At 38.1% G+C, this 21,433-nt stretch overlaps 1 protein-coding gene across 1 annotated transcript in view; it reads left to right on the top strand.

Moving 5' to 3' along the window:
- Nucleotides 1-21,433, top strand: part of grk3 (G protein-coupled receptor kinase 3) — a 267,076-nt gene that overhangs the window by 182,452 nt on the left and 63,191 nt on the right. Inside the window, exons 10-13 of the mRNA XM_048611731.1 lie at nucleotides 4,149-4,227; nucleotides 6,855-6,985; nucleotides 15,599-15,693; nucleotides 17,360-17,467. Coding sequence (XP_048467688.1) covers nucleotides 4,149-4,227; nucleotides 6,855-6,985; nucleotides 15,599-15,693; nucleotides 17,360-17,467 — 413 coding nt within the window. The remainder of the gene's footprint in view (nucleotides 1-4,148; nucleotides 4,228-6,854; nucleotides 6,986-15,598; nucleotides 15,694-17,359; nucleotides 17,468-21,433) is intronic.

Genomic DNA, 21,433 nt, shown 5'->3' with positions numbered 1-21,433 from the left:
TCTCCAGCATCTGCAGTTCCTACTATCTCTGATTCAATTTCCCATTTCCTCTTTGGTTGTAAACTTTCTTTGATAAGATGGTACCTGGCTCCCTTCAAGACAATAACTGTTTGCTGGCGTCCAATTCCACATATGCATTGTTCAGAAGAATGTCATTCATGGATAATCTTAAACAATCATTTGGCTGTGAGACATCAGGAGGCCAATGCTAATATTTTCATGCATGCTCACTGCAAAGCAATCAGTACGGGAACTAAATAACAGAGAAAGAATGACCATGCATTTATTACTTCCTCCACTGAAGGTGGGTGGAGATTATGCTTTTGCTGATTTGATAGCCGTTCTGTTTGTAAATAACATATCTGAAAAATTAATTGATTATTTCAGCAAAAGTTGGTACACCAATAACGTATAACCCAAAGGTGAACTGATTAGACTAAGATGCAGATATACTTTATTGAAGCATCCTTTAATATTGGTAGCTCAGGCAAATTGGCTTTTTTTCTTCAGACTATTTATTCTTCAGATTATCTTCAGATATTCAGACACACTTCAAAATAATACTGCCTGAAAAACAGACAGGGCCTTGTTTTAACACCTCAATCAAAGGTGACACTTCCAGTAGTGCAGTACTCTTTCAGTTCTGTGCTGGACTGTCAGCCTAGATCTTTGTGCTTATGTTTCTGAGGTGAGACTTGAAGCCACAGCCTTATGAGTCAGAAGTGAGACTGCTACCGACTGAGTTGGGGCTGAAAGAATGAGAAAAGGTGAGAAATACCCATACATCTGTTGGAACCTGCTACTGTTGAATATTCTATGTCATAGCCACGTGTATGTTTTGGCTTCTTGGAGTAAATAGGTGTAGAAGAAAGGAATTAAATAGTAACACTTTCTGGATGTTAATGATGTAGCTCTGGTTATCGAGAAAGTTGCTGAAGCATTGGTTCTGCTGTGTCTCAAGTAGACAAAAGATTCTAACCTGTAAAACACTTAAAAATACTTTTGCAGTGCAGTCACTGCTGTAATATAGAAAATACAGCAATCCATTTTCACACTTAAAGCTGCCACACACAGCAATGTGATATTGATCAGGTTAACTGTTTTTGTGAAGTTGATTGGAAGATAAATATAGAAAAAGACATGAGTAATAATTTCCTTCCCGTAAAAGTAGTGTCAGGGGATCCTTGACATGCACCTTAAATTGAGGTCCCGTCTACTACATCATGTACATCATGAGCTTCTTATTTGAGTGCAGCCCTCCCTCAGTATGGCACTTAAGCATCAGCTTTGATTTTTGTGCTCAGGTCCTGAGGTAGGACCTGTACTCACAACCTTGTGACTCCGAGGTGAGAGAGTTAACAGCTGAGCCATGGCTGATGTGGCAGCCAGATGCACAGATGAAATAGGACTAGGCAACTCATCCCTTCAAGGCTGCTGCACCATTCAAGAAGCTCATGGTTGATTTGATTACATTCTACGTTCCTGCCTACCCCCTGCATCACATTCTGTGTACACCAAGTGGACTGCAGTTGTTCAAGAGGTGATTACCACCACCTTCCCAAGGGTAACTAGGGATGGGCAATAAATGCTGGTTCAACCAGTGATGCACATATCCCATGAATGAATATAAATATTCATGACATTTGGTGCTTCACATAAGTGCCATTTTATACATATAAGTATAGGCAGTGCTGATTGCCTTTGTTGATCATTTGGAACATGAGCCTTGTGAATTCAACAGCAAATAACAATTTTAGTGACTTTCATTTTGGTTTCCTTACTCCTTTGACTTTTAAAACTTCAGTAACTCAAGATGGCTTGTTTCTTTTCTCATATTAGTCTTCACAGTCGAATTCCATGTTTCCCTTGTTTTGTTTTTGTTTGGCTATGAAACTAATGGACAATTTTCTCGTGTAGAATAAGACTGTCTTGTGCTCCATTTTCCTTTAAGCCTTTTGCTCGTCGGCAGAGGTCCATCTCCATGTTTTCCATATCACTGTCCAATGAGCTTACAGGATAGAAGATACAAATAACATTGTAAGTGAAGGACATAATTAGGCATTTTATCTTTATACCCAGGACTAGTATGCAAGTTTCTATAGTTAACCCCCTCCCCATATGTAAAATCTGTTCTTCTCCAACATCTCACTACCATTTTCTTAATGACATGCTCCAATATTTCTACACTTTAATATATTTTACACAACCATATTGATCTTTTACAATAGTTATGTAAATCAATGAGGCATAGGTATTAGCATAAGTTAATAGTACTTTGGAGTGTAGCTGCAAAGTTTACGCAATAATGCAGAGGTTTGCTCGTAGTTTGGAAGGCAGTAGAACTCCATTGTGCGGAATATTCGAACAATCTATAAAGACCATATCTTTTTATTTTTCTGTATTTTTGATTGTAGACTGAAACAGGAAAAGAATTCCCCACTCTCAAAAGCCCAAAAAGTAACAAGTTACAATCTTAGCTCTTCAAACTTTCTTTGCTGATTTCTACAGAATTCAGTTTCAGTGAAACTACTTTAGTGCAAATTAGCTTTGTCTGTTTAATGTGGAAAGTATGAACTGGTTAAACAAATTTAAGTGATGGATTTGTTCCTTTTGCTGTTTACTCAATGTGTAGGTCTCTGCAAAACTCTGCAAAGGCCTAAACAATTAGAATGGCATGCTGTGGCAATCAAAAACAGTAGATCCCTGGATGCTGGGAATCTTTATTCTAGCTTCTAGATAATTGTTGCATGTTGAAGCTCTCCTATGGATGCCCTTACGCTTTTCATTTACATCATTAAATGGTTATATTTCAACTAAAATTTATGTGGCTCCAGCACTCCTTCAGCTGCCTCTTGTAATAGCTAAGGATCTGAAACCGAATGGAGGCCATGTGACGTTGTCAATAAAGAAAAGCCGGCACGGTCACAGCAGATCACATGACGACCTTCAATGATTTCATTATTGCCAATTTTGCAGCCTTGATTGGCATCCTGCTGCTGGGAAGGTTGCTATCACTGCACAGAAACGATTTCTGGCAAAGTGGGAGGAGTCGGGAACCTTGTCAGTATCTAGCCTGATGCATTTTTTTCTGATTTTGCCCCATCCCTTACCTTGAAGGTTACTGCCAAGGACTTGTTAAATATGTCCTCTAACGAACCACAAGTGGGAGAAGGTCTGTCGTCAGCCATTGTTAAAGTGGCACAGTGGTTGATATTTTACAATAACATTGTGAATTGTGATGCATGATGTTCAACAGCAGACAATGCTATCAGACTGGCCTACATTGAAAATTGTACAGATGGCCAATATTTCCATGTCCCACCCCAAGTCTCTTGTTGGTGTTCAGAGCTTTCTTTGCTGCATGGTAAACATGCTGTTCCAGTTTAGCACATAACTCCCTTACATCATGATGCAGTTGCGTTTCACATTTGTGTTTTGTCCTCAATATTTTGTTTATTCCTGCTCACCCGTTACAGGTGATACAATAAACTTCCTAACTCCAAAATGCTCTTTCTTTTTATGGTTCCACTGCAGTGTTCTTGTGCTCGGGCTGTATTATTTGTCCTTTATCTTTTAAGGTGTAATATTTAAAACTGAAGCAACAAAGTGAAGAAGAACTGGACCACATCAATTCAGAAAATTTAATATTTGATTTGATGCTTCTAACTTGATGAATTGAGCAATCACTTGGTAATGATGAAGAGGCTGAGGGGTGACTTTATCTATGTTTTACCAGTAGTGTTTTTATGAAGCTATTTTATGTCCACAGAATGTAGATTGATTTTTTTATTCTAGCCAAGTCTCCCCAATGCATCTGCTGTTGCCCAATTGAGAGGGTGGGGAAGAAAGCCTTTGTTAAGGGATGGTGTGTGTCACTAAGAAAGAATGCAGCTGATCTAAAAAGATCAATCAAAAGAAACAGAGCAGTACATAGACTTGTTGATGATTTTTATCTTTTTGCACTCATGGGAAAATTTTATTTAATAAATGAAATCTTGTTCGATAGTTTAAAATTTTACTGCAAAAAAAGGAGGCTGAAGGGAAAATTGTTTCTTTAATTTTATTACTTAGAGTATGTTTTGCTGCATTGTGTAATAATTTTATCTGATCGCTTATTTGTTGCCTCTTTTTGTCACTTCTTTCCGCAGGACTGCCCTTTTATAGTCTGTATGACATATGCTTTCCACACTCCTGACAAACTGTGCTTTATTCTTGACCTGATGAACGGTAAGATATTTTGATCGTTGTGCACTGGGATGACACCCAGATTAGATCCACAGGAGAGATGTGTTAAAACTCTTGTTGTCTAGATGAGTCCATCTCTGTTTTCATGTTTAATTTCTCATTTAAATAATTCAGTGAATGTTAAAAACTCTCTGAATTCTTAACTGCGGTATTTTGTATGAATATCTATTTGGTGTCCAACTGTGATTCATATCCTTGCTGTATTCAGCATCAAACCTGATCAGATTGTATTTGGCACAATGAGATGAACAATGAAACTTTCCCTGCACTGTCCCATCAAACAAATCCAAGATTAGAATTAGAGTAAATCTCTCTTTTTATATTGTCCCATCAAGCATTTTAAGGTTAGTATATAAGCAAAATACTGCAGATGCTGGAAATCTGAAACAAACATAATGCTCGGGAAACTCACCAGGTCTGGCAGCATCTGTGGGGGAAGAAACAGAGTTAAGGTTTTGAGTCCAGTATGGCTCTTGTTCAGAACTTCTAAAAGAGATCCAGACCCATTTTTAACAAAAGAAGACAGACCTGTTACTTTCTGAGAGGCTGTGACTTTGCTTTTTATTATTGATCTGAGCAATGCATCAAAAGGTGACATTCTCTTTTCTGCTTGCTGGTAAAAACAATGAACAGTTTTGCCATAAAAATTACTCAGTTACTGAGTACAACATTCTAAATATGAAAAGATGATTGAAAGAAGGAAAGTTGTTTTATCACTGACGGTATTCTTGACCCAAACGGAACATTGTAATGTTGCCCTGCTTTGATCAGCAGGTTAGTATCATTCTTGTTGCATTAGCATTTCCTTTTTGAACTTTAATGCATTCATTCCACTGGGTGCCGTGTGTTCCAGAAGTTAGAAAGTCTATAATTGGAGAGATTCACTTAAAGTGCAATGTGCTAACACTTGTGTTTAGTATTCTATACCACCATGAATCCAAAAATGGCGCGTGTGCACACGTACGTACATAAAGACAATGTAATCAGTTAAAGAACTGAACATTGTTAAAATCTCTCTTAAATGTGAACTTGTTATTGTTTTTCCCCTCAAATTCTCATTTCTTCTCTTAGAGATGCTGTGTCTTAATGGGTTACAATTCAACAGGTATTGATGGCCTTCCAGTATCTTGTACAAAATAAGTAGACAGTGAATATTAATATGGTATTCAATCATGAAGGAATCATGGCCAAACTGATCCTCGCATGGCATAATGCATGCTTGTCCTAGATCACTGGTCTCTGCATAGCAATGAGGCATGAGAACAACACTTGCGTTTTCTTTGTCTTAACTTGAGGAAAGTTGGGCTGATACTAGTGAACCAGTTGCTGTCCCAGCTGGGATTAACATCCATGAGTAAATAGGAGGTCAGTCTGAGCCTTCATGGTTTTGTGATTTGTGTATTTGTTCACTCCTGCCATGCGTGTCCACTTTTACATAAGATTACAGAGAAATTCAAACAAGAACACAGCCTATCCAACAGAGTAGTCAATGCTATGGTTTGGCACCGTTCCGTTTGTGAGAGTGATGAGAGCGTAGCCTCTGCATTTAGGTGCGATCAGATAAGAAATTATCCATTTCTATTTCTCTTTTCTCCAGCTACTCCTTTAACCTGATCTAAGCATTGACATGGATAGTGAATTGATCTACAACAAGACAAACCTCTGTATTAAAAAAAATTCTCTTAGTTGTACAGAGTGCAATGTAAATAAACGTCTGTCCGTATCCCCATTTATGTAATGCCATCAATAGATGGAGCTAGTGCATATCTCTCCTGTGCCATCATTTTATTGTAAATCTGTAATGTAAATCTTTCTTGATCACATTTAAAACATTAAAACACTCCCAGATGAGCTTGGCTCAATTGGTGGTACTTGCACCTCTGAGCCAGATGATAATGGATTAACAATGCATCCCAAAGACTTGAGAAATATAATCTGTCATCGAGAAATGATATCCCAATGCAGCCATAAATGTTGTATTTGCCAGAGTTGCTGTTTTTGTGAGAGATTTGTAACTGAGGCTTTAACCACCTGTTCAAAAGTAGAAATTGCCAGTGAAACTCAGCGGGTCTGGCAGTATCTGTGGGAAGAAAGCAGAGTTAACATTTCGAGTCCGGTGACTTGCCATCAGAACTGAAGAACTTCTTCAGTTTCTCCAGCAATTTCTGCTTTAGTTTCAGATCTCCAACATCTGTAAGTCCTTTGTTTTATTTATATCACATGTTCCTTGGGTTCATGGTGAAATTAGAGATTTTGTAATATTATTTAAAGGAGAGGATGTAGTTCTTCTTGTGTTCTGCCCAATATTTTTTCTCTGATCAACATCATCAAAACAGTTCATCAGTTTATCATCTGATTCCATGGTTGCCTGCAAAACAACAGTCAGTGTTCTGAAGAGTAATTTATTATGTCACCCAACTTCATTAAGTGACAATACATGAAATAAATGCAAATCTTTCTTTCTTCCTTTACCAGAACCAGCTACACCAGGTTACTTTGATTAGAGTATCAATTGTGAGTGCAACAATAAGTCGAGCAAAGTGGTAGAGTTGTACGAAATGATTTAATTGACTCAAAATCTTACAGTTAACTGCTGTTCTTATTTATAGGTGGAGATTTACATTATCACCTTTCACAGCACGGAGTGTTTTCTGAAAAGGAGATGAGGTTTTATGCTGCAGAGATTATGCTGGGCCTTGAACATATGCACAACCGATTTGTAGTATACAGAGACCTGAAGGTAAGATAAGATTTACATAGTCATAATTTTTTAAAAGTTATGCTTTGTGTAAACTGACTGAGTCAATGTCTGCACAATAACCTTGGAAAATGGTGATTTTTTTTTAAAGGAATATCTTCATTTTCAAAATTATGCTAACTGTACACTGCAATCTGCAAGAACAAGTTATTGGCATATTGGATGTGAAAATTTTCTTCAGAAGCAAGGACTGAAAGATAAACAGATAGTTTAGACTAGAGAAAAATTAGAGAAAGGGGAAGAGGTAAATAGGTACTTCAAATAAGGGTAAGTAAATGGTTTGAATGACCTTCAAACCAGTGAATCAATGCTTTAAAAATTAGTACTGAGATGACACTGAAACATTAACTAGTACAATAGAATGGACAAATAGAGGTCTGTCAACTAAAGGATGAGAAAATAAACAAAATTAAACAGGAAACGAGGAAAAGCTACAGTGCAGAAGGTCTCAAATTAAACCGCTAAATGCTTCTCGAACATAGTGGATCTGCTAGTTTTGAGAGGTATCCTTGAAAAAAAAGATGGTCAGCACCTTGTGCTCAAAATCAGTTAAATGAAAATACCTTTCTCTTTCCTGGACACACAATATGCAAATACAGTGCCTGTTGTAAAGGAAATAAAGAATATGGCATCAAACAGAAAGGAACTTGTTTTGTACATTTAAGCAGCCAGTTGCTTATTTCAAGTGAACAGGCTGTTTGCTCATTTACAGATTAGACTGCATTTGCTGAACTTTGGGTATCACAGGTGTGGAAAAAGCAGGGCCTTGAGTTCAGTTCCTTCTCCCATCTGTTGCTGATTTTATGAGAATCTATATCCTCTGACTTGCAATGACATCAGTACAGGGGATTTGCCTGTGCATGTATTAAAATCCTTGCAGCTACTATGCAACTCCTCATGTTCCAGACGTTAAAAATCACACAACATGCATTATGATAAATACGATATTATATTTAAATAAACAGAGACTGCAATTTTCCAAAATACTGACCTAATAGCTGGCAGTTATAACTAGCTGTAACACAAGTAACTGTATTCCATTTCACCTGTGGATTTAAATGGGCTGGCTAGTAGGTATACGTCATTGCAACAATGCTCCAAACTCCAGGTTACCGATTACTAAGCCCAAGGGAATTCTGTTATTATATGTGCAGAATCTTGTATTTGCCACCACTTTGCAGTACAAATAAAAATTTTTTTTTTTTTTTTTTGAAAAATGAGAGAAAGGGAGTCGGTAATTGACATTTTTATCTCAGTTGAGATGCCAAACAACAATTAAACTCGAATTGACCTGAGGTAGTATTTGCTGAACACCAGTAATAGTGACATTAAAAATTTATAATTGCACTGAGAAATAGAAAAATTCTTTGTGTGTTTTACAATGTAACACTTCTCTTCTGAAATGGTGCATCATTTGACTTGCTATGAATAGGGCTGTGAGAGTTGTTTGAATTTGTTAAATGCAGAGTCAAAGAATTGTACAGCATAGAAGGAGGCCATTTAGCCCATCAAGTCTGTGTTCAAACTTTAGAAGAATAATCTACTTGTGCAAATCTATTCCCCAATCTTATCCTGTTGTTTTTATCATCTCGGGAAGCATTCTCTCTACTTCTTATGTTATTAATGTATCTACTTCTCCCATTTACCCTTCACTCCTTTGCTGTTGCCCTGTCCAAATTCACCTTCGATTTCTGTCTCAATTGTTCTTCACACCCCACTTGCTGTTGTTATTTCACTTCATTCCCTATGTTCTCAAATTAGTATGTTCCATGTAAACATGTTACCTCCATCATTCCTTCATTCTCCATTCTGACATGACATCAGGTCTAACTTCTTTGTTTCCTTTATCTCTCCCAGCAATAATATACTGTACTTTTGGTTGACTTTAGGGGCATGGTTTTGCTCAGTAGCTCATGAATTAAATGATCATTTATAATAAATGCAAGTAAAATGATGCAAGAAATGAGTGCATGTACTGTAATAAAAATTAAAATTAAAATTGAAATGAGTTACTCTATAGAATACTAGCCCAAATCCATATTCCAAGGATGAAAATAATTAAAAACTCATTTACTAAAATGTACAAGAACATCTGACCTTGTAATACATTAAATATTTACTGTGCAATCCTAAATTGATCAATGTTTCACTGATTGTTTGTACAATCTCTGAACAACAAAGGTCGAGGATTATATTCAGTTCTTGAGAAATCATCACCTTTGAGAACAACAGTACAGTCGTTTGGAGAGGTATGGTACTAAGTGAGCCAGCTAGAGATGACATGATCTCTGCCAAACCAGTGAGAGCACATGAAGTAGAATGATGATAACATTAGTTTCTGTCTAACCATAAGGATATATGTTTCTAATCACTTGATGTAAGTATGTAGCTGGATAATTTAGTTGTTCAACTATGTAACTCAAAGCTGTGGTATTGGGGGAAGCACTATATGGTACTTTGTGTTTGAACATTAGTCTATTAATTCTGGGAGCAGTTGTCTTTAATCCAGCCCAGTCTTATGGATCCAGAAAACATGTACAGGAAAGCCAACAACTATTGTGAAAAAATATTCAGTGGTGCCCCACTGCTTAAACTACAAAAAAAAATGTTTTTTTTGACCTCAGAATACTGCTTCACATTATTACCCAGAGCTTTGCTTTTCCGGCAGCTGACACATTTAAAAAAAACACATCACCACGTGAAGAATACCTTTTGATTTAGATATGCTTGAAGAGGTTACTATCAAGTGATACTTGCACAGGAATAATGCGCTGTCTGACACTCATCTTGGGAAACCAGAAATGAGATGAGAGTGGCTGCCATTAACACCAAGGCAGCATTCAATTGAGTAAGGTAGCAAGGATCCCAAGCAAAACTGGTGTCAGTGGGAATTAAATGAAAATTATAAGTTGTGGTTGGAGTCTACTTAACCCAAAGGAAAATGGTTGTAGTTGTTGGAGGTCAGTTACCTCACCTCCAGGACATCTCTGCAGGAGTTCCTCAGGATATTGTGGTAAGCCCAACCATCTTCAGCTACTTTGTCAATGACCTTCCTTCCATCGTAAAGTCAGAGGTGGGGATGTTCGCTAATGATTGCACAATGTTCAGCACCATGTGCAATTGCTTAGATATTGAAGCTGTCCATATACATTTCAACCTGAACAACATCAAAACTTTGCTGATTACATTAACTATTGCATTTACGAATTGCTTTTATGTAAACTTCAGTTTTGATTGATATAGAGGCCTTCATGTGGATGGAATTACTGATTTGATTGGATCTCTTTTCATTATCATATTGAAAGTCTGCTTTAATTAACAAAGGTCATAAAAAGAAGACTACTACAATAGTCTTAATTATTTTCAAGCAACTATTTGTTTATGTTTGAAAATAGCTTCAATGTCAAGGTTTGTTCTTCATAGTCCAGGAAGAAAACCAGATAAAATGAATTGGTCATTTAGTGAGTACTGGGACGGTTGACACCTCAGCTTTCATTACCATATGGCTCACGTTGGGTGGCACGCTGTGATACTAGTTACTTTCAGTGTGCTGTAGAGGTCTGTGACAAATGAAGGCAGGGAACCTTGATGTTCTGTCAGTTTCCAGTCGAGAAAACATGTATTCAAACCATTCCCTTCCAATTACAATTGCCAACCCTCCAGGAGTCTCTAGGAATTAATGTTTAATCTCCAGGATACTGCTGTAGGCAACACAGGAGAAAAATCACAGTTAAAACTGTGTTTAGTGTTTATTCATTAGTATAAAAATAACAGGCATGTTGTTTGACTGACAGTCAAGAATCATTCAATTGCATGATGAAGTCTATAGGTTTTTCAATGAGCTGGGAAGGCAGTGTGCTGCAATTATGGACATGATAGGTGACCAGCAGCAGTTGTTTGAGGATTAAATGGTTAGAAATACCAGTTCATGTAATGACATTTCCAGGAATATGTCCAACCACAGTTAGCATCATACTTCCAAAAGGAAGCTATTGTTGCTCTCCCTACACCTCCTGTGGTATTGAATTTTCTTTCGAGTTGATTTTGGTTAATTTTTAGAATCTAACTTGACTATAATGTTTAATCTTCAAACCACATATTAGGGGATAGGTGATACCACACTGTAACACAGTAAATAGTGTATTCCAAATGCATTTACAAAATTGCTACACAAAGCATCTACTGCACTTCAGCCTGTCTACTGCAAGAATTCCTAGTAGCAGCGTGAGATTGTAAATATTGAGCTTCATGTCATACACTGGTGAGATTCTGCCAATATTAGTGTGAACTGCAGCTGTGAGGATGCCCATAGCTGCTTTGGTGTAACCAGAATTGGATGCCCCTTCTGGTGGTGAATCTCTCACATATTATATACTCTGGTTTCTTTGAAAAAAAAAATGATTAAATGATCAACGTGTGGCCGAAGTTGCAGGGAAGTGAATTCTGAAGAAGGGTCCCGACCCGAAACATCGGCTTTCCTACTCCTCTGATGCTGTCTGGCCTACTGTGTTCCTCCAGCTCCATGCTGTGTTATTTCAGAGAGAAATGGATTTTGATTGTTTGACTGACAGAAAGTAATTTACATTTGTGCAAGAGGTATGCCATAATGTGGAATAGAAAATTGTCAGTGCTAAACAGATTTGAGTTTGATGGATCTGTAAGTATGAGTGTTTTCTTTAAGATGGTCTGGAGTGAGAAGTTAAGCTGTTGAAAGTTATTACTGTGTAATCCTCATTATGATAGCGTTGGCAGAGTGCCAGACCTTCTGCATCGTCCAGGAGAACTTACTGGTCATCCTGTGAATAGTTCACAGCAAGCTGCTGCCCCATGGCTGACCTCTGATTACTGATGGTTCTGGCACAAGGTCCATTAAACAAAAGTGAAAGATGCTTGCAGTGTAAAAATTAAAATTACAAAAGCGCTGAGGAAAGAATCTCTGCAGTCTGTCCTTGCTGATCTCAAGTGCTTTAATTAAGACAGTAATGATAACAGTGGCGATGCCATTTCTGCACAAGATTCCTGGGGCCTAAGTACATACAAACAAACAAGTAAATGTACAAATTAGGGCTAAGAGGAGGCTATTCGACCCCTCAGGCATGTTCTGCCATTCAATAAGATCGTGGTTGATCTCACTGCACTTTCTTTCCATTCCCTGACACTATTCAAGCCCCTTGTTTGTTAAGAATCCTTCTATATCCACTTTAAAAAATCCCTGTCTTCACTGCTCCCTGGGGAAGAGAATTCAACAGACTCACGGCTCTAAGAAGAAAGAAATCATCACAAACTTAACTGGGTTTCACTTATTTTTCAACAGTGACCCTTAATTCTAACCCCTCCCATAAGGCGAAATATCTCTTTGGTATCTTCCTTGTCAATTCCTCGCAAGATTTTATATCTTTCAATAAGATCACCTCTAATTCTTCTAAACCCTAATACATATAGGCACAACCTGTCTAACGTTTCCTTATAAGGCAACCCCTTCATCTTAGGGCTCAGACGAATGAACTTTGTCCACATTGTTTCTAATGCAGTTATCTCCTTTCTGAAATAAGGTGACCAAAACTGTACAGTATACTGTAATGTGGTCTCACTGATATCCTGTGCAACTGTAGCAAACATCTTCATTTTTTCTATTCCATCCTCCTCATAATTTAATGACAAAATTCCATTTACGTTCCTGCTCATTGATCTTTTAGAATGAAATTACACCTGAATTTATGCATAAATTAACCTACCTGAGATATTTATTTACAACTTACTGTTTCTTCACTGCCAAAAGTGGAACTCGCAACTCAACACTATGGGGATATCTTCACCGCCCAGCTGGCAGTCATTAAGGAAAGCAGTTCACTTCTCAAGTGTAATTAGGAATTAGCAATAAGTGCTGGCCTTGGTATTAATGCTCATGAGCAAATAATAAAAAAAAATTTGCTTATGAACAATGTAACTTAAAAGTGCAACTGAAATTGAGGAAACTCAGAACATAGTGTAACGATGCCATGAATTCAGGCCATTTGATACTTGCACTGTTCTCCTCAAGGATGCACCTCTTACTATTCTGCTGTTACATATTACATTTATTTCAAATTTTGAGCATCAAGTATAGGTAGCTGCATTGTCGAAAGCAGATGGCATGTTCACATTGGAAAGTCTGATGACACAGGATGAAAACGCGTTGTGAATTAGTCCATAGCGTGAAATAATTATGTCTTTGCAGGGAAATTTATACACAGTAGAGGCAAAAACTACTACAGCTGGAGAAAAGACAAGCATTACACCTATTACTAGGCATAAGAAGGAAAAGTTGCATTCTCCTGGACAGACTCATAAGAAGTTTGTGAGCAATAGAGATGTTAGAGGAAAGCTATCAGGTTCAGGTTGGTCATAGAATGGAACACTTACAATATTGAGTGTTTTTTCTATCTTCAGACATTCTGATCACTTTAAAGTCATTCTGATACTAACTAGTCACATAATCTGGTTCACTATGTAGATTGTGACCTCCTGGAATTAATCTTTTATCTGTCACTCACAGATATTGTGCATTTAACACACGGCACCTGCATAGGACTATTTCTGCATCTCCCTTGCTTGTTCCAAAATTGCACCTTCCTTGTCCAAACACCAGTTCAGCTACTTCAACTTGGGAGAGGGGCACCTAACAAGATACTTCATACAGCAGCATGGACCTGAGTGGACATGCTTAGGAAGTAGTCATTTCTCAACAATGAGGCCAAAGTTATTGCTATTAATTAAGGATTGCAATGACTGTGATCTCTCAGGATGAATCTTTGGAAGGTATCAACTGTTGGTCAGTGTTAAAACATTTATTTCTGAGTAAGGAGATTACGGGCTAAAGTCTCAATCCAAAGACTTTAGCACAAAATCTAGATTTATTCTCCAGCAGAATATTGAGGGTGTGCTGCACTTCTGGAGGTGTCATGTATCAAAGTAAATTTGTTTTCTTGTGTTGACAAAAAAGATTCCATGACGTTATTTGAAGATGCACCGGGAAGTTCTGCTTAGTACTTGTCGTTCAACCAACTTCAGTAGAACAGTCAAAAACAGAAATTGCTGGAAAAGCTCAGCAGGCGTGGCAGCAGCTGTGGAGAGAAATCAGAGTTAAAGTTTCACATCGAGTGTCCCTTCCTCAGAACTGAGCTTTTCCAGCAATTTCTGTTTTTGTTTCTGATTTCCAACATCCGCAGTTCTTCTAGTTTTTGTTCATTAGAACAGAGTACCTGGCCATTACTGTTGCTGTTTGTGGAACACTGCTATGCAAAAATTGGCTGTGAAGCATGTTTGGGATTTCTGAAATTGTAAGAAGTCCTAAATAAATGCAAGTTCTTTGTTTCTTTATCTACATGCAGTGCAATTTCCTCTCATGTTACAGGTGATGTTAATGTTGATACAGTCCAAAAACTACATCTGTCACCCATCGAAGGAGGTAAGACATGAAGTGAGGATAATCTTTTCCTCCTCCATGTTGTCATCACTCTCCTCAGCAAAGCACAGTAATAATAAATAACATGTAACAAGAAAACTTAATTTTTCTTCTTGGTAATTTCTTTTAAACTTGCTCTAAGTTCACAAAGTACCTTGAAATATCTGGTTATTGCAATTTCTAAATATTGGAATGACACCCAGCCAAGGCATTGTTTTGGAAACGTGATCTTTTACCTTCCCAATCTCTTCTGACCTATTGTGAAATCTACAGTATCAGAATTGTTATCCTTTTAGTGGCTGTGATTTACGCGTGGAATTATGTGTAGTGGGAATATTGAGAAACCCCAAAGCACAGGATTATTCTGCTTCCTCCTTTTATCTGCACGCAGCTGATGAATAGCTAGAGGCACAGTGAACTTATGCAGAGATTTTCCAGAGACTTCTCACAGGCTGCCTAGTTTCAACTTAAATTTCTCTGCCCATTATAATTACTAAACCATTTGTCAGAAAATCTGTGCCATTGTCTATGCTCGTTCTACAAAATAAAAGAGATAAATGTCTGGGAATACATCATACCTGAAGCTGTAATTAGGGAACAGAAATCTGTTAAGACATGGCAATCAAATGTAACTCTAAGATATGACCCTTTGGAGTACTATTCCACTCCCTATAGTTCCCAATTTGGTAACTCACTGTCAGGATAAACAGGAAGAAATACTCCATCTTGGAAATGTTCTTTGTCATGTCGAACTTGTTTATTGCTTTACCTTCATTCAAAATTCATGCACATGAGGTATGCATTCAATTTGGGACACTTTGTTGTGTATAGCCTGGTTACTGCACTGCTCAGTCAATTTCAGATTGTTGTATGACTCTGAGGTTGAAGAATGAAAGTAACAGTTATACCTCACTGCTGTTGTGTGGGTATTGGTGGCTACATCGACTGGACACTGTTGTCTGATCCTCACTGTCTGAAGTGGGACATAATGGCAAAAAATACACATGATGAAGAAAACTTGAGGGAAAGGCTGAATTCATTTGACTTAAGTAACAGTGTTCAAACTAGAATGTATTTTGAGATATTTTGTAGTTTGACTATGAAGTTAAAATAATTCAGGTCAGTGCACCCTGCTATTTTGTGTTTTACAGCCAGCAAATATTCTCCTGGATGAACATGGTCATGTGAGGATATCAGACCTTGGGCTTGCTTGTGATTTTTCAAAAAAGAAGCCTCATGCCAGCGTGTATGTATTTGTTAACCTATTTATGTATGAACAAGACCAGTTTTGTGCTGGCAGACAAATGCACCCTTTTTGTTTATTTCCCTGTTCCGATTTATATCAAAAGCTGTAACCAAGGAAGAACTTTGAAAAGAGAATAAGGGAGAAAGCCCCCAAAGGTGCCTTCCAGTGATGCATTGCTGATTGCAACTATAATTCTGGTTGTATATTTGAATTTAAGTGATTGCTGTAAGATAGATTTAACAGAGCAGTGTCATTGGGATCATGTTTATCTGTTCTCCATACGTCAAAGAACTTCTGTTTATAAATATGATATCCCTTGGCTGTTGGCCACTTCTTATGTTTCCAACTCCCTCACTCAAACTTTGCAACTGAATCTATTTATATAAATAAATTGGAGTGAGAGCCTTTGTTTCTGCTATCTTTATTTTTGTATTACTGATAAAAGACATTTGTTGAAGCTTTTCACCTTCCACTCATCAAGACAAATTTGCAAGAATGCCATTAAGGGGAAACTCCACCTTTCTACTCGATGACAAGGAGTGTTAATTGGTTGGCAAGTGGATTCTGATTAGTAGAGGTGATGCTATAGGGAATGCAGTAATGATGATTCATAGTTAACTACCAAGCTTTGTTCAGATTTCAAACCATGCAGGTTGACTCTGATTGGCCAGGGCACTGCCCCAAGAAATGAACCAGCAAATGGCTGTCACCTATTTTGCTGAGTTGAAACAGACGCAGTGTGTGCACGTGATATTTCTGTCCTTTCTTTCAATCCTAAATTGGCTATCTGTGTAGCACACTTGTGTGCATTGGACGCTACACATATTAACAGACAGGGCCCTGTTCTCTGCAGAGGGAAAGAACTTGTGCAAGCACTGCACCTGTTTCAACTCAACAAAATTGGTGACAACCATTTGTAACTAAATTCTTCATCCAATATGCACACATACCTTTTTTGTCAAGGTTACTAGATAACAATCAAAAATAAAAACATTAGCAGAATTCTTTTCCTTTCCCTAGCCTTCAGTTGTCAACAGTATCATCATCAATAAGTTTGACATAAACTAAATCATCCAAGATAAGAGACGAAATTTGGATATGTTTTATCTTGTATGACTCACTACCTCGCTGTGTAGTGCCTTGGCTCTTTCAGCTGTCAGCAGAGATGATCCCTTGATGTAATCATATAGTAGTTACCTTACTGGACTAGTGATCCAGAGGTATGAGTTCAAGTTCCACCACATAGCTGGGAAATTTAAATTCATTTTAATCTAAGATAAAAAGCAAGTATCGGTAATGGTGATCATGTAACAGGAATCAGATTGTTGTAAAAATCTATCTGGTTAACCGATCTCTTTTAAACAAGGGAATATGCTGTCTATACCTGGTCTGATATTTTTGTGACTCCAGATCCAAAGCAATGTGATTAACTCTAATAGCCGTATAAAGGAGCCGAGCAAGTCATTCAATTGTCGAGAAATGGACTCACCACCACCACCACCTTCATTAGGAATGAGCTATGGCAGCTCTGCCCGTGACTCATAAATAAATGAAGGGTCTTTTTGCCCATTTTTTGTTGTTGCTACAAAATTAAGATACATTGTGTTATGTAACCAGAGGTTTTATTTTTATATTTTTGAAGTTTAACTTGTTTCTATTGATGTAGTGGTACCCACGGATACATGGCTCCGGAAGTGTTACAGAAAGGAACAGCATATGACAGCAGTGCAGATTGGTTCTCATTGGGATGCATGCTCTTCAAACTCCTTCGAGGGTAAGTCACTAAACGGCAAAAATGTCTCATTGGTCTGAGTCTCTGTCTTTCTGATTGGTGTCAGATGTAATTTGCCTGGTAATAGCTTTGCAGATTTGTCACCAAATTAAATTGCGTATTCTTTGTCATGACAGCTGCACTTACCTTTTATTCAGTAAAGTTTGAGGAATGTGGGAGTTTTCATGGAAACCTGTAAGATACTAGCAGGACTAAATACGCAAACACAGGAAGGATGTTCCCAGTGACAAGGGAGTCTCAAACCAGGGGTCACAGACTAAGGATTCGTGAAAGGTCATTTAGGACTGCGATGAGGACTGTCTGTACCTAGACAGTGGTGAACCTGTGGAATTGTCTAACACAGAAAGATTGAATGTTTTCAAGAAGGAGTTAGGTATAGTTCTTAGAGCTAAAGGCACCAAAGGTTATAGGGAGAAAGCAGGAACAGGGCACTGAGTTGGATGATCAGCCATGACCATATTGAATGGTGGAGCAAGCTTGAAGTGCTGAATAGCCTACTCCTGCTCGTAATTTCTCTGTTTGGACTTGGGTTAGATCTGAAGAAGAGCAGTCACTGTCTGGAATGAGGTCAAGGCAGACTCATTTATGGCCTTTGAACGGGAATTGATGAGTCGTCAAAGGCAGAAACTTTGCCTGGCTATGGGCTAGTGCAACTAGCTGATTTGCCCTTACAGAGAGTGGGGATGGTCACACCAAGTGGAATGGACCCTTCATTGCTAGAATCTTCCTATAATTTGTCTTATTATTATGAATAGCAGGCTACCAACTTTAGTGGATTTGTATGCTCTGACTTGGGGTTTTTATGTTTGTAGTCAAACTGTCTGAGTTTACTTGCATTGATGTTCATATATTGCATTATAAAAGCCATGAAGCAATGAAGCTACAGGCACGAGATTATTTAATAATCGAAGAACCAGTTGAATGATCTAATAGAGGACTTTAGAGAAGAAGAATGCATTTACAATTTCATAAACCTTTCAAATGAATGCAACGTTTCGTGCTTTGATCAGACTGTGTCCATTCTTTCTCACTGCGGACTCAAATGAAGTATTCAATCTTTGAAACTGGTGCAGTAAAGACTGCTGCCTAATGTCAAAGGTCTGAGTAATGTGGGAACACTGAAGAAACCCAGGCTTTCCAAACTTGAAAATAATATCTCAACCAGATTGTGAAATTATATAATGATAAGGAGAATGCATATTAGGAAAATTGCTGTTAACTAAATTGTCCAGACAGTGCAAATAGGCACAGGGGATCTGGAATTGAGAGACTAATAATGACCATGAATCCATTGTCAATTGTCAGAAAAACCCATCTGGTTCACCAGTTCCTCTTAGGGAAGGAAACTGCTATCCTTATCTTGTCTGGCCTACATGTGACTCCAGACCAATGTGGTTGACTCTTAACTGCCCTCTGGCCAATTGGGGATGGGCAATAAATGCTGGCCTAGTCAGCGATGCCCTCATTCCATGAATGAACAAAAAAAAGGTTCAAATTGGAGTAGTTAATTTAAGATTGATGCCTGGAGGTAATTCTCTCTGTGATCAGTATATGAAATGGAGTTTTAAGGTAAAATAGTGATGGCAAAAGACCTAAAATTATTTAACCGTGGAGGGGGGAACTGCACTCTAGGTGGGTGGGCATAATATCCTTCGTCATCGTAATTGTATTGTGACTATAATATATCTGGGTCAATCAGATGCCACAAAAACACACACTTGTGAACTTTAGAGGAAAATTTTGTTTTCTGTGCTTTTGGTGTAGTGCAATTGTAAACATGTACTTCATTATGAAATTTATGGTTTTGCTACATCTAGTGACCTGTATGCACTTGAGTTATGGTGCCACATGCAGCATTATTAAAGAGAGATGTAGATGCTGTATATATGAGCATCAGCCATCATTTCCTTATACTATGAGACCTCTATCAACTATGATCTACTCAACTGAATGGCCAATTTTGTATCCTTTTAGCCCACGTTTCTGATAGCCTCAATCAATGGTAGTGATGCTTTTCACTTTGTAGGTCATGTGATAGGCATATTACTGAAGCAGTCCATGTTCAAATGCAACAAATTTCCAGACTTAGGCTGACAAGTGGCAAGCATGCCACATAAATATCAGGCAATGACCATGTCCAATAAGAGACGATGTAACCGTCACCCCTTGATATTCAATGGTGTTACCATCACTGAATCTCCCAATGTCAACAAAATGGGGGTTACCATTGACCAGAAACTCAACTAGACTTGCCATATACAGTGGCTACAAAAGCAGGTCAGAGGCTGGGAATACTGCAGCAATTAATTCACCCCTGGACTCCCCAAAGCCTGTGAAAAATCTACAAGGCACAAGTTGGGAGTGTGATGGAATATTCTTCACTTGCAGGGGTGGTTGCAGTTCCTAGAAGCTTGACACCATCCAGGATAAAGCAGCTGCTTGATTGTTATCACATCTGCAAGTATCTATCTGCTCCATTTCTGATGCTCAGTAGCAGCAGTGTGCACATTGCCAAAGATCCTGAGTCAGCACCTTCCAAACTCATGACTACTTCCATCTAGAGGGACAAGGGCAGCTGATACATGGAAACACCACTACTAACAGGTTCCCTTCCAAACCACTCACCGTCTTAGCTTGGAAATATATTGTCATTCCTTCACTGTCATTGGGTCGGAGTCCTGGAATTCCCTCCCTAGTGGCATTGTGGATTTACCTATAATGCACAACTGCAGCTGTTCAAGGAGGCAACTCACCATCACCTTCTCAAGGGCAAGCAGGGATGGGCAATAAATGCTGGCCAGCCAGCGACGCTCCCATGAGTGAATAAAACAAAGTATTTTCCTATTAATCTGCTTATATCTCAAATTTCTTTCACCAAAAGCTACTAGTATACAGACGGATGAGGTTACAGCACTTAAAAAACAGCCCTTTCCAAATCTAAAGACCCACCAAATTCAAATGCAAACAACAAATAGAAGACTGAATGAAGGCTCAGAGTCTTAAATTGCTCACCCTCTAGTCTAAGTCATGATGCTGAGAAATATGGAAATCAATCATGAGTACTGATAGCTTAGAGGAAACAGGGTGTAAATGTTATTCTGCTACCAAAATGGCTTTGTTCTAGAAGTGTGGTGGAATAAAACAAAGTTCCTTTTCCAAATATTTAAAATAAATATGAGTTCCTGATGACTTCATTTATATGAAAAAGTAAAAATGAGCAAAGAAATAAGAAAAACGAAGAATAATGAAAATGGATTTTCTCAGGTCAGCACATTCTAATTCTGAGAGCAGCTTGAATAATTCTTGTTCGTTCTCTTCAAAGAGAAAGCCGGCCAATGAAGTGCAATTCATTGCTATTTAAATGTGCTATGGAAGATGGAATTCTGTGCAGCAAAAGCAAAACACACTGTTTGATGTTGCCCTTTGAAGAGGTGGGCAGAATGATCCAATAAAGAGAAAGGGATGGCAGTGACAACAGCAGTGACCTCCTGTGGGATGTTCAGTTTGATTGATATAAATAATGCCTTGAAGTATCTTAGGCTAAAAGTCAGAGAAGCCAGAGAGATCAGAAGAGAGACAAAAAAATGAAAGCATCCTTTTGCTGTTAGACCCTTAGTCAGAAATCTAGCAGGGGATTATATTAGGTAGTTTGTCAACCCATTGAACTTTTGGGTTAGGTAGACATCCTTTTTGTTGTGCAACAGGACTGCTACCTGGTGGTTCAAAAGACAAATTACATCTTATTTGTAAAATGTGGGTGATTCCCACTCTGTTTACCTACTGTGTATATTAGCAAAGAAAATATGTTTAAGGATGATGGGATAAAAAGTCTATTTATAGATCAGATCCAACTAGAATACATTTTGTCTCTTTGGTATAGCCTATGAATGATGAAAAATTCGAATTCCACACTGAGAAATGTGTTCACAGATGTCAGAATAAAATGTC

The sequence above is a fragment of the Rhincodon typus genome, chromosome 24, assembly GCF_021869965.1.
Source record: "Rhincodon typus isolate 14 chromosome 24, sRhiTyp1.1, whole genome shotgun sequence".
Lineage (NCBI taxonomy): Eukaryota > Metazoa > Chordata > Chondrichthyes > Orectolobiformes > Rhincodontidae > Rhincodon > Rhincodon typus.
Note: the sequence above shows the minus strand (reverse complement) of the source record. Positions and strands in the feature narration are given on the sequence as shown.